This window comes from Coregonus lavaretus (genome assembly GCF_964263955.1).
Source record: "Coregonus lavaretus genome assembly, chromosome: 11".
NCBI lineage: Eukaryota > Metazoa > Chordata > Actinopteri > Salmoniformes > Salmonidae > Coregonus > Coregonus lavaretus.
Genome location: NC_139998.1, coordinates 37068766 through 37083391, shown reverse-complemented (window position 1 = coordinate 37083391; position 14626 = coordinate 37068766). Strand labels below are relative to the sequence as shown.

General features: G+C 41.3%; 1 protein-coding gene across 1 annotated transcript; it reads left to right on the top strand.

The window, feature by feature from the left end:
- Positions 1–514: 514 nt before the first annotated feature.
- On the top strand, positions 515–11730 carry LOC311137629 (malonyl-CoA decarboxylase, mitochondrial-like). Its single transcript, XM_084172135.1, has 5 exons — positions 515–1114; positions 7557–7669; positions 7758–7914; positions 8075–8227; positions 10705–11730. Exons 1-5 carry the CDS (start codon positions 566–568, stop codon positions 11245–11247), a joined length of 1515 nt encoding a protein of 504 aa, XP_084028261.1. The 5' UTR covers positions 515–565; the 3' UTR covers positions 11248–11730.
- Positions 11731–14626: the final 2896 nt, after the last annotated feature.

The window sequence follows — 14626 nt, the reverse complement described above, 5'->3', positions numbered from 1 at the left end:
AGAGTGCTGCTGAGGCTACTGTAGACCTTTATTGCTAAACAGTGTGTTTTAATCAATGATTTGGTGACGTTAATATATTTAGTGTAGTTTTATCTAAAAATTATTTAAAAAAATAATGTTTCACTATTTTTACTTTTATGAAATTCACTGAGGAGGATGGTCCTTTTTTATGGGGGCAACCATTGAATTAAATATGTATTTAATAAAGTCTTATTTTAGGGTCATATACATATTTTTGGGGGGGTAGTCTGGGTGGAATTTTCGTTTCACCATATTACACCTATCCACTCTTTTCCAATTCAATTTTTATATTTTTGTTACATAATTGCTCTCCCATACACAAGAAGCAAAGGTCGACACCTGGAATAAAAAGTAGATTCCAAGACCTAGCATTTTAAGGTGGGGAGACTGTCATTGGGAGAACAGGTTGGAAAACATCTACAAAAACGGCCGTTATTTATTCTCGGTTGTGAAAGTACTGTCTCTTTAATAAGATACCGGAACAGATTGTGTTGAGTTCCGGTGTTACGATTTACAACTGTAAATATTGAACTTCCAGACTGCGATGATACCCCAGCACATAATTTGTACATTGCGCAGTGGTGTGAGGTGCTGGCAACATCGAAGTGTTTTGGGAACGGCTTTACTGCTCGAGGCCTTGGACTTTCGAAGCGTGCGCTGTCGGTGTACCTCGCCTGGCCCTGTCAGATCCATGGAGGAAATACTGACGAGGGTTGTGGTACCATTACCTACATACGAGACGAGAGAGAAGTCCCCGCCTCCCCCTGAATCGAACAGTGTGGAATTTATGAATTTCTACAGAAGCCTTGAAAAGGAAGAGAAGTCACAATTACTGGCAAAGTTGTCACACGATTTTGGTGTTGACCACAAAGGAGTTTCAGAGCTAGCAGGAAAGCTGCTCGACACTCAACAAAGGGACTTGGCTACAATACTGCAAGTAGAGGACAGGTTACGATACAGTCTGACTCCTCGCTATAAACAATTGCTTAATCACATAAGTAGGGTGGAATCGGGAGTGAAGTTTCTGGTGGACCTACGTGCCGATCTGCTTGAAATAATCTCATCTAAAGCAAGTGACAGTCCTCATATTCGGGTAAAGCCATTGTTTACAATTTTCTATGGTGGCCAGCTAATGTCAATTCTGTCGCGCGTTTTGGAAATATTTGACAGGTGTAGCCAGGAATTCTATACAACAGCACACGTGTTTCCCACCTTGGAATCGACTGTCATTCCTTCTGAGCATTTGGGGAATTGCTACGCAAAAATAGTAACTTTCACTATAACAGGGAGGCAGTTCTACCATAACCAGACAGGTGTGATTGAAAATGGAAGTGTTTCCAATGGAAATATGGAATATAGCTAACATAATACACGTGATTTATTTACAAACAAGCTAATAGATGACAGATTGCCATCTTTAATGCCAAGAAACAAAATACACGAAATAGGTTCATAATATAATGTACCCAATGAATAGGTTCAATGGAAAGTTGTGTGTCAAAAGTTTTAATCAGGTGCAGGCCTATGAATGTACCTACTAAATAAAGTGTTGGCATTTTGAAAAGGCCTATCTACGTTGTATGACGTGGAAGCCCCCCTTGACTTACATTGGTATGGGTGTCCCATTTCAACCGACTGCTAGAGCAGTTCAGCGCTGATGACTTTTACCCTAGTGAAGAAACGTACTGTAGTTTTATTTTTTAAACGTCATGACCATCGGACAATCTAACCAATTCTATTTACTGTTATCATAGCATACCTTCTGGGTGATTCTCATGAAACCAGTTTTAAAATGTCTGTAGCAAATTGAGTTACAAAACCATGATGCATCTGCAAAAAAACCAACAATCATTCTGAGGTTTCTAGTTTTCGGGAAAGTGTCTTATTTTAAATAAATGGAAAGTTTTCGCCTGAATTTCGCACATTTTCACACCAAATTCTCATTACCGAAATGTGTCCAGATTAAATTCTCAGCCAATTTTATACAAAACATTATTTAGAAAACCTAACTTATTTCAATAAAACACAAAATATGTTCCTGTAGTTTGTCCATAAATCATAAAAATTGTATACTAGTTGAAGTTGACATTAAACTAATATTTATTACATACAAACACAGTGTCTGTGGACATATCTCATTGCTATAACACATTTTCAAGTTCCTGTAAAAATTCCAATCAGTTTTTAAATAGTTTTATTCTCCCATGATGCATTATCTAGAGGAGTAGTCCTCAGATGAGCACACGTTTTATGTTAATCTATTCGCTTTTATGCCTTCAGAATGAGGTTCTTATTCTCAAAATACCCTTTACCCCACTTGGCCTTCTCATTACCAAAACGGCTAACGTGCTCAAATCGGGAAAAAGTGTGATTTTAATTTGATAACAATTGTATAATTTAATTTGAAATATTTGTATTTTCAGTGTTATGTTTAACTCAGGCCTTTTCTTTAGGGGAGCAATGTTTAAAAAATATTATAAATATTGATTTATTTATAACTTTTTTGGACTTCGAAAACTGTTACGTTAATGAGACTTTTTTTTTTATGATTGTAAAATGCATAATATCTGATTTAAAAAAAAAACATAATAATTATGAAATAGATTAAGTACAGATCCTAATCTTAGTGAAAAATTACACCTGAGAATGTTTTGTTTGTTTGGAAGAATGACCCTCCTACAGCATTGGCCAGGGTTAAGCAACCCTGTTCCTGGAGATGGGCAGATACTACAGGATTTTGTTCCAACTAGGCACCACACCTGACCAACTACGCTAATTGATCAGTTCAGTGATTGCCTAAAATCAACACACCTGGTCTTCCAGGTTGGTTAATTCAAAAACATGAAGTGACTGCGGCACTCCAGGATCAGGGTTGCCTACCCCTGGCGTAGGCGATCTCCCTTCTCTAAACTTTTACCCACTTTTCGAGGTCAGAAGTGACTGTTCTGTTTGGCTATCACCTCAGACATGTTCCATGGAAAGGTCCCTGGGGGTAATACTGTATAGATATGCCAGCTGTTTAAATATCAGTCCCAGGGGCGGACTGTTTTTACGGGCTGGTCCACTTTTAGCCTAGTGGGCCTGTCTAACTTGTTTTTTTTTATCTTCACAAAATGTGAAAACATCTCGCCATCTCTGGGCTTACTGCCCTAGTGGATCACGCCACCAATTAGTGATAGCAGTAAATTACAGCGATTTGACATGATCACGAGTGTCTTCAACTTTTTTCTCTCCAATGTACGAATATAAACGTACATCTTGTATAATACTTCTACATCTTTATTGCTGTGAAAGCACATGAATGTGTATTAAATGGATAGACAAACATTTAGGATTTTGTCATATGCGAAAACATGCCTTTTTGAATTTAGTAGCTAGTAGCCTAGTCAAGGATGCATCATGCAATATTGGGACACTATACTTTACAGACCTAGTGGAACAAAAGTAAACCTTGAATTTGGAGGTTTAAAATATCCCTGTGGTGGCCAAGTTGATCTATTTTATGAAATGCCATTGGTTGGTGGATATAAAGTCTAAGGTCTTTGACAGACTGATGCGGAATTTGTAAAATAAAAAAAATAAAAAAAATAATACAGCTGGTGAGGTTAGCATACGGCTAACGTGTGCCAGGTTATCTGATGGGACCAGCTACAAAGTAACGTTCTATCACGCGCAACTACGTCGACCGTTCATAATTGGCTGATGCACATTTTGAGACTGAGGTCCAGGTTCAACTTAAACTTTTTCTAATGTTCGCATGTATGGCCCCTCTTAAAAATTGAATAAGTGAGAGTAAATAAGAGCCTCTCACCTACAATAGAATGTGTGCGTGGGAAGAAAGAGGGGTTTTCATAATCGTTATGGTAATTAAAACATCAGAAAGACGAGCAGAAAAGTGATTAAATAAATTCTGAAATATCAAATAGGCCTAGCCTAATAAAAGTTTGAAATGGTCAAGACCAATGTTCCCTCAAAAACGTTTTGGGCACTGAGCACAAACTTGAACATTGTGAAAATTCTGTGCAACTTCCAGCGAGCGTTTACTGTGAACACTGATGCTGTACCCGCTTTAAGTTAGTTTTAACAGTGGCAATGTAGGATACTGTGGCTATTTGATCATAATGTAGGCCTACCAGAGTGGCCTACCATCAAAAACAATGGAGAAAATGCATCCCATAACATTTTAACATGGAAATAGCTGTTATATCATTCACCCACAGTAGCAGCCAATGTGTGGTGTTCAATGTAGGCCTACATTCCATGAGACTTTTGAAAAAAAACATGCAGGGCTTGACATTAACCTGTTTATCCACTTGTCCTTCAGACAAGGAGGTGACTGAAAATGTGTTGTTTGATGCAAGAAACCACTTTACAAAATAAAATGCATTATTATTCCCTTACCATTATTACAGAGAATCAGACAAATTATGCTACCCTCTGCCTATTGGCTACTAAGCTTATTCAAGCATGTCTTAAAATGCAACACTGCCCCTTTAAGACAGAAATAAAGCTCTTTACCTGACTCGCTTTTCAAAGATGTCTAGAAATGTATACGTTTTGTGCTCTTGTAGGAAGCAATCACTCCCCTATTGCTGTGTACAAGTGATCTATAAATGGGCTAATAACTCACTAACTAGCAAAGGATATGAACAAAATGTGCACACTTGGCTACATGCACTTCTCGATTTGATCTCAAAACAAGCGCATCTACCCCCGACCGCTCATGCTGTAAACGCAGTCCAGTTCAAATTAAATGGCACAGATCCATATATGGCAATGGTCTATTTGCATATAGGCCTACTGCAGCTCTGATTGTTTATGCCGCACCGGTCTGTGTAGAGTACGGGCTGAGTTGTGCATTCTGCCTACAACAAAATCTCTTGCATAGTTCGTTTTGTTTCGGTATGTTGCATTGAAAGTGGCTAATATTGCGTTGAATCGATCACAATTGCCACAGTAAAGGGAAACGTTGATAGTGTTAACAGGGAAAACTCTAGAACAGTGGTCACCAACCTTTTCTGAATCAAGATCACTTTGAGTCAAAATGCACGATGACTTAAAAAACGTAAGCCTATGCAACATTAACCAATTAAAAACAGTACTGTAGCAATGAGGTTTGTGTAGTAAGGTATAGGCCCAATACATTATCACCTCATATTGGCCGTTGTTGTATTACTTGTGAAGTACAGCTGAGTGAGCATACATTTAAATCATTAGCTTTTTATTTTTATTTTACTGGGCTGATGGTGCCTGCATCTGATGGTCAGTCTCAGCTGAGGAAGGGAGCACCAGACTGAGAGTCTGCCTCTCAACATCCCTCCGCTCTCGCTTTCCTCCACAGACACTGACCAAAAAGGGACAACTGATGGCGAAACTCAAGTCGCACTGCATTATTTCATGTTGTTACTCCTATGAACAGAGAAATAAAATATTCCTTGATATTAAAAAATACCCAAGCCGCTAATAATAACAACAACGCAAGCATATAGATACCAGTGAGGCGCTGAGGGGAAGACGGCTCATAATAATGTCTGTAATGGAGCGAAAAGAATGGCATCAAACACATGGAAACCATTTCATGGCTTATAAAAGTGTTGAAACAAAGTGTTGAGTAAGAACTTAAACATGAACACACTCATAAAAACAGCATATTTTTGCTGTATTCGTTGACGGTCTCGCTCTAGTCATGGTTTTAAACGTTTTGAAATCTCACAGTATCAGTTTTGCTGTAGCGTTCTTTTATGCCTGCTACATTACTGCAGACATGGTCATCTGAGCCATCCGATTGGCCAGCGGTAGGCCTATAGTGCACTTGATATGCTCTCTGTGCCCGCCAGGAAGGCAGAATTTGTACCTTCAGGCACATGAAATGGTTAAAAATGGCAACAGTTCGCCTACCCGATGCGCAGGGCAGCTGAATCGGGTGCATCTACCGCCAACAGCCCTAGACGAATACAAATAAATAGGAACACAAGGCTTTATTGTTGGGTTTTTTACAGAAATGTTTGGAGATCGACCAGTCGATCGTGATCGACCGGTTGGTGACCACTGCTCTAGAAAGTTGAGTAAAGTTCAATCTCGTGCTTCTCTCTGTGGGCTGATATTTCTGCGCGGCAGTCTTGGGCTACTGCGCCACACACGCAGCTTAGAGGGAACATTGGTCAAGACTGCAATTGCTAAGGTTCTTTAGAAGTGTCACTTTGAATTCCACAGTATATTTGTTTCCTGCTGTTGGTCTATCGATTTTATTTTCTCAACGTTTTCATTCTTCTTCACCTGTGCACAAAATTACCTTGGAGGTGAGAGATGAGGAAAATAACTGGGATTCATAATATACTTTTACTGTGAATTTAGTTTAGTGGTCTCTCACATTTGAACGTTAGTTGTGGTTTGTCACAGAGGCAATTTTAGCCTGAGTCTGTCATGTCATCTAGGCCTACTGGAGCAAAAGGCACATAGTGAAGTGGGGGCTGAGGGGCTGTCCTGTTGCACCCTGGAAACTTTGGCTGCACAACTGAATAACTTTGGCTTTGGTTCCTGTTTTATATGCATCACAGTTTCCTTCTGGTTCTCTTTGTGCATGCAATCTAGCAAATGTGTAGCTACTGTGTAGCAACTGTGTAGCAACTGTGGCATACAAATATACAAATTCCTAATTTTACTGATATGAAAGACTGAAGTAATTTTCTCTCAAGGATTTGATTCTCAAGCTTTTTTCAAAGGATCACATTATTGTCACAGCCATTCAGGCTAGAGAAGGTGGGTTAAACAATTGAATTCGTTTGATTCCTCTTCTCTCGCTCTCCCCTCCCCTCTACTTCCATGTCACTAAACCTAACGAATGTTGATGAAATACAGATTTTCCCCCGAGTTTATTTTCTTTTGTATGACTAAGAATTGTGAGCTCCTTCCACCCAGAGGCAAGGCGGCAGCTGCGGTTTTATGTGTCCACACAGCATGATATCAACGCTTTTTCAGGGTTTATCAATCTCAGATTTAATTATTACTTTAAGCAGATGTTTTTGTTCAGAGTTAAATAAAAAAGCTATTTGTGTTTTAGTGTCAGCCACACTATAGCATCTACTCCCGAGTGGCGCAGTGGTCTAAGGCACTGCATCGCAGTGCTAGCTGTGCCACTAGAGATCCTGGTTCGAATCCAGGCTCTGTCGTAGCCGGCCGCGACCGGGAGACCCATGGGGCGGCGCGCAATTGGCCCAGCGTCGTCCAGGGTAGGGGAGGGAATGGCCGGCAGGGATGTAGCTCAGTTGATAGAGCATGGCGTTTGCAACGCCAGGGTTGTGGGTTTGATTCCCACAGGGGGTATGAAAAAAATAATAATGTATGCACTAACTGTAAGTCGCTCTGGATAAGAGTGTCTGCTAAATGACTAAAATGTAAATGTAAATGTACAGTCTACATCCTGTGTGGTTCTGATTAGTCTCCCTCATGACAGACTAACAATAGAGTAGCTGGCCAAAGCGCACAATAACTTTACTTCTGAGTTCTGAAGTTGTTACCCCCCCCTTCACCTGCAGGACCTGAATGGCACTCTGAAGAGTCTGCTCTCTGAGTGGTTCTCTGTGGGTCTGCTGCGTCTGGAGAGGATCACCTGGCAGTCCCCCTGTGAGATACTGCAGAAGATCAGCCAGTAAGAAGCCCCTGTAGTAAACACACACACACTTCTACAGTGTGCATACACCCTAAACCCATATCTAACCATCACTATGACCTGTCAGGTACGAGGCTGTGCACCCTGTGAGGAACTGGACAGATATAAAGCGTAGAGTTGGGCCGTACCGTCGCTGCTATGCCTTCACCCATGCTGCCATGCCAGGGGAGCCACTGGTCGTCCTGCATGTGGCACTTACAGAGGACATCTCTGATAACATACAGGTGAGAGGTTTATATGGAATATGAAAGAATGCATAAATTGATAAGTTTGTTTAGCTGTCATGTGGATTTGTATTACTTTTCCTCTTTTCAGGTCATGAACCACAGTTTGATAATTGACTGTATGTCTGACTCCAACAATGTTGTTTCTCTTGTCCAATAGAGTATCGTGAGAGAGTTTGCTACTCTAGACTCAGAGGAGGATGTGAACAAAGTCAATACAGCAGTGTTCTACTCCATTTCCTCCACCCAGGCTGGCCTACAGGGGGTGGAGCTGGGGAACGTCCTCATTAAGAGAGTGGTGCGGGAGCTGCAGGTGGGTGGAGAATGACATCACATCACCACTGTCTAAATGAGCAGGCTGACAGAAACACTGGGACTATCTGAACACTGTGGAACGTCTCCTAGGCAAATCAGCTGCTGCTCTGCATCGTAATTGGTTGATTTATTAGCCAGCTCCAGGGTCAGAGTCCTTTACGCTCTGTTAGTCACTCGCTTCAATGTCGCCTGATAACTTCCATTCACTCTTCCAGAGAAGTTCCAGAGAACCACAACCACTCACGTCACCAAGCATTTCTTGCCACAGCCAATAAACAGATGGCAGTCAATCACAGCAGTAGTTCAACATGAGCTGGAGGTCATTTCAGTGTGAAAGGAGTGGTTATTATGATAAGATAACCATAGCATGTTATATAACCTAGACAAGCTAATATTTTGATTGCTCTTAGTCTTGTGAGTTTCTCAATTAAGCCAAATACTCTCTCACAATCTAGCAGTTCTACCTACATCTGAGATGTGTTTTTGAGGGTAAAGAATGGATAGCAGCATGATTGAATAAACATCTCCACACATCAACCAAGACCGAGAGTGAAATAATTACATTTCAGCTGGTTTTGATGTGAGGGTTGTTGATAGTCTGATAGAGTATAGGCTTGTATGCTTAGAGTAGGTGGTCTGTGCAGTTGTGTGTCTTGTTGATTTGTACAGTAGCCCTATTTACATTCAGTAGCATATATGCGGTAAAGGAGTCAATGGAACGCAGACCATTCCATTGACCAGATTGGCGCACATTCAACAAATTGGATCTAACAAAGTGGATATTCGTCAAATCCGTCATGATTTATGTATTGTAACAGGCCCACAATGTGGTTACTTAAGTCCGATTTGGATATATTTGGGTTTATAAGAATGACTGCTAAATGCTAACTCCTGTTCATATAAGATGGTTAGCATAGCTAGCATACAGAAATTGTTGGTGGTAGTCAGTCGTTTTTAACTGTAATGCAGTTGATTGGTGACAATGACATGAACGTGTTGGGGTTGGCATCCATACAAATATTGTACTTAGATTTGTACCTCAACAGTGTGAAATACATATATAAACAATAGCCTAAAATGTAGGCTAATTTTGCTGGTGGGCAATGAGGAGATTCTGGATTTTCCCCCGTGCATTTCCATGGCAATTCCATTGTTTTGGTCGAGTTCGAGTGACCTCTTTACCGCATCTATTAGTCTTGGCCTGAGTATTCTAGCCTTTCCATTGTTCTGTCTGTACTCTTAACATTGGTTAAGTTGATCTATGGAGTTCTAGGGATGTACATTGTTCTGTAGGGCTTGAACCTCTTATCTGTAGTCACAATTCCATCTGAACTCTGTGGATATCAAATTGAAGCTGAAACTTGATTTTGTTTTACAAAGCCTTTTCTTGTGGCCGATGAGATTTATCCCAAGGTCACCCTAATAGCCCTCATATCAGTTGGGGGGGACAAAACTAAGTAAGTTGAGCTTCTGGGCTGGCTCATAACTATGACTGTGTGCAGTGCCATGGCAGTGTTAAGCCCCACATTAAGGGGAATAGAAAAGCTCCACAGCCGCTGAGAGACCACTATAATAATGGATGGATGACAGGGAGGAAAATAAAAGGTCATGCTGTGATTTAGGAAGAAGGGAGGAGGATCCCGTTGTCTTTCAGCATTACACCCTGGGGCCATTTACTGTCTCCCTCATTCTGCCTGTCCTTATCTCTCAGGTCTCTGGATTGCATGCCTGCTCTAAGCCTGCTGACCAAGGTTTTACAGTAAATTAAACAGATGAAATGAATGGAAAGTGACCTCTTGACATGGTTCTCCTCTGATCCACTGACTCGTGTGATGGAAGTACAGGGGAATGAATGAGAAAGAGGCTGAGAAAGAGAGTGGGAGAAGGAAAGGCACACTCCAACATCTGCTTCCAGGGGTTGTCTGACACACTTTGCCTCCTTTGAATCAATACTCCACACAGCTCTGTATCTTATCAGCCTTGACAAGCAAGAGCCAACATAACAGAGAGGGAGAGAAAGGCCAGGGAATAGAAGAGAGAGGACAAGGAAGAGAGCTTGTCAAGAAGGGTAAGATAGAAGAGAGTGTGGAATGTAGGCGGCAGATAGGCAGCATGCGATGATGGCAGAGGCGCTAGGGAATAAGGACCAGAATCAAGTGAGAGAGGAACGGAGGGCAGGGTACACACTGCATAATGTAAGCCTTAATATCTTAATTGAGTGATAATTCACTTCGTGTTTTTCTTCTTACCAAGTTAAATTATCTAATGTCATTGACAGATCATTTTGCTTATTATAATCTAAAAAAGGCTTAATACAAGTACTTCTTTTACAATTTCTAGATATTTTATCTTAATAAGATGATGTATTTCTATTCGCTCTATAATGCCACATTGGTATTGTTTATTAACTGGTGGAGACTAAGTTGTTTTAGACTAAGGATGTTTACCTCAGACTATCTTTCTCTGTCTTTGCAGAGTGAGTTTCCCCACATGTCCCAGTTCTCCAGCCTGTCTCCCATCCCGGGCTTCTCCTCCTGGCTACAGGGCCTGCTCAGCCAGCACCGGAAGGAGGGCCGCATGGAGCTGCTAACTGACTGCGAGTGGAGGAAGGTGGCAGATGTCACAAACACAACCCCTGATACCAACGCCCTGGATGCCCTGCGTAAATTGATTAGCACCGGCGACTGGACACGTTCTGAACGACTGGTCCACGTCCTGGAACCCGTCCTGATGCGCCTCTGTGCCTGGTACCTCTACGGAGAGAAGAGGCGCGGCTACGCCCTAAACCCTGTGGCCAATTTCCACCTGCAGAACGGCGCCACCATGTGGAGGCTGAACTGGCATGCAGACACCAGCCCGCGAGGAGTGGTCAACTCCTGTGGCATCATGGTGAACTACAGATACTTCCTGCAGGATACCCTGTCCAACAGCGCTGCCTACATGCACAACAAAGTCATCACAGCCACAGAGCAGGTGCTGGGCTTGGTCTCACAGTTTCAGAAGAACAGCAAACTCTGAGCTCCATGGACACACTTGTACCCACACACACACACACACACACACTTGGTATAAAGATGCCTCTAAATCCAGGACTTGCTGGCTTCACAGTGGCTCTGATCTAATTTGCCCAAACAAAACACGTTGAAAAGCGTCAGGACAATTTATGGAATGATATCAGTTTTTGTTCTATTATTTTTGCAATCTAGCCCATGTAGCGCGTAGATTTTGCTCTCCCTCTTTCCCGGGGTGGGTATGTAGTGTTATCATCACCGATAGACTCCCAGTGTTTAATGGTGTGAGAGACTGCAGCGAATGAAGCGAGAGACATTTATCAGGCCGTGCCATGTTTCTGTTTGACAATGTGTGATGCTGTAGCACAGCAAATAGGCTGCAGAGCTATTGGAATAAATGATGTTTTTGATTCTTTCATTTGGCTGATCTGTGTGGGCGTGTGTGCATGTGCAAAGCCGGGCAGGCGAAAAATAAATAACAAGACTGACACCCACATTGTATAGAATTATGTACAGCAATACAGCACCATATTATCATCTTATTGTCTCTTGGCCCCGATTGTCACACTACAATCTCTACTAATCATTTATTTACTGAAGCTCAATCAAGCTGTTCTTTAATGAGCTGTGCTCACAAGAGATTTTAACATTTTTAATTTAATTTATCTCTATATGTAAAATTGGTCACTTTCTGCAAAAGTAATTCACACCAAAATGTGTTTAGTCGCCATGGCTGAGATCGTGGTCCTCTGTAGCTCAGCTGGTAGAGCACAGCGCTTGTAACGCCAAGGTAGTGGGTTCGATCCCCGTGACCACCCATACACAAAAATGTATGCACGCGTGACTGAAAGTCGCTTTGGATAAAAGCGTCTGCTAAGTGGCATATTATTATTATTATTATTATATTATCATAGTCCTTGCTATGTTTGCCACCTGCCAACACTCACTCCTCCATAGAGACCCATCTCTGATGTACTGCTACACCAAAATACTGAAACCAAGTGGGACTCCTATCTGCCCCCACTCCATTGTTGTGAAATAATATATCACAGCAAGCTGACTGTGAGATTACATTTTATCTCTCAAAGGAGTCAAACTTTTTTTCAGAGCCAGCCACACAGTGTCCCGGAAACTAATGAAGTGAGAAATAAAGTTTGAATAAATGGATAGATTTATGGTATTCACTTTAAAGCAGGGGAGGGAATCAGTGAGCATAAAAGGACAGTGTTTAAAGGATGCCCTTGAGAAAGCATTCCTCTCGTGAGACAGACAGGAAGAGTGAACACTTGTGAGGAATGGAAAGTCCAAGGCTGTCACACCGTTCCACAACCATGGACAGGAGTTTCCATGGAAACGGTGACATGTCCACACCTTTCCACTAAGTAAATAAATAAAATATTAACTGTTCTGCCAATACAACATCTTGAAATTAACCAATGGATATATTTCTCTCAAAAACATATACAAGCTCAAGTACATACGGTGATAAACAAAATGTTTCATATTCAGATCCAACTTGATTGACATACAGTTCAAATTGCATTTCAGTAGTGTCTATTCTTGAATGACATTGAACTCAAGAACTGGAAAAGTTGTCAAAGAACTGCAGCACTGAGATAACAGAGGAGCAATTCCACAGTAACAGAAGGATGCTGAGACTGAGATTTTTTGCTTTAAAATGAATGTCAAACAGAAACCAATGATTGAAGAGTGCTGATGCAAAGTTTGGTATCAGAATTACAGCACAAACAGCACACACCGTCATTCTGTTACCAAACTTTGCAGCAGCACTGTTCTTCAAGTAAATGTGTTTTTTTATCAAATGTTCAGTGGACATTGCTAAAAGTAGTCCTTGTGCATTGAGTTGTATGGTTTATTTAACTTTGCAATCATTGGTTTTTGGTGATGTACATTTTAAAGTGAAAAGTCTGAGTCTTAGCATCATTATGTTACTGTGGAATTGCCCAGAGATATCAGAACTTTGCACTTCCACTTTCTGTCCTTAATTGTCAGGCAAGAGAAAAGAGCTATAGAACATGTACATTATGCTTTAATTGATTTGATGTGTGAATGAATATGTCAATGGTGTAAACGTATAATTTAGTGTGAGGGGATGTATAGATGTGTGTGGGCAATGTCTGAATGAGAGCATGGTCATGTTGCCATCACCATTATAGGCTGATCAATTCTATTTGAGGAGGGTACTACATGAGACGGGATAGTCTTAGAAGCACTTGAGAATCCCATAGAAAAACTGATTTATTCTAGGGAGCTCTCGAAAGATTACTAGATCTGTCAGTCACAGCATAACATTAGTATTGAAGTCCTGTAGACACATCTCACTCTCTATTCAGAATCCATCTCATGTGGCACTTGGTGCGACCACACCCACACACACAGAGCTTTCTTCAACAGTACTCAAAGGGTGATTATATATTAGGGTGCAAGGCTTTCGTTTTGCTACTTTGTAATTTTCCAAAGAAAATGCAAACTGAGTCATACAAGGTGAATGTGGTGGCATGAAGATGCAGGTGTGTTGTGAAATATGAGGCACTGCTGGCCACACTGATGACCTGGAGATACAGTACCAGTCAAAAGTTTGGACACACCTAATCATTCAAGGGTTTTTCTTTATTTTTAAAATTTTCTACATTGTAGAATAATAGTGAAGACATCAAAACGAAATAACACATATGGAATCATGTAGTAACCAACAGTGTTAAACAAATCAAAATATATTTTATATTTGAGATTCTTCAAATAGCCACCCTTTGCCTTGATGACAGCTTTGCACACTCTTGGTACTCTCAACCAGCTTCACCTGGAATGCTTTTCCAACAGTCTTGAAGTTCCCACATATGCTGAGCACTTGTTGGCTGCTTTTCCTTCACTCTGCCGTCCGACTCATCCCAAACCATCTCAATTGGGTTGAGGTTGGGGGATTGTGGAGGCCAGGTCATCTGATGCAGCACTCCATCTCTCTCTTTCTTGGTAAAATAGCCCTTACACAGCCTGAAGGTGTGTTGGGTCATTGTCCTGTTGAAAAACAAATGATAGTCCCACTAAGCCCAAACCAGATGGGATGGCGTATCGCTGCAGAATGCTGTGGTAGCCATGCTGGTTACGTGTGCCTTGGATTCTAAATAAATCACAGACAGAACCAAAAATCTCAAATTTGGACTCCAGACCAAAGGAGAAATTTCCACCGGTCTAATGTCCATTGCTCGTGTTTCTTGGACCAAACAGGTCTCTTCTTCTTATTGGTGTCCTTTAGTAGTAGTTTCTTTGCAGCAATTCAACCATGAAGGCCTGATTCACACAGTGCCCACTGAACAGCTGATGTTGAGATGTGTCTGTGACTTAAACTCTGTGAAGCATTTATTTGG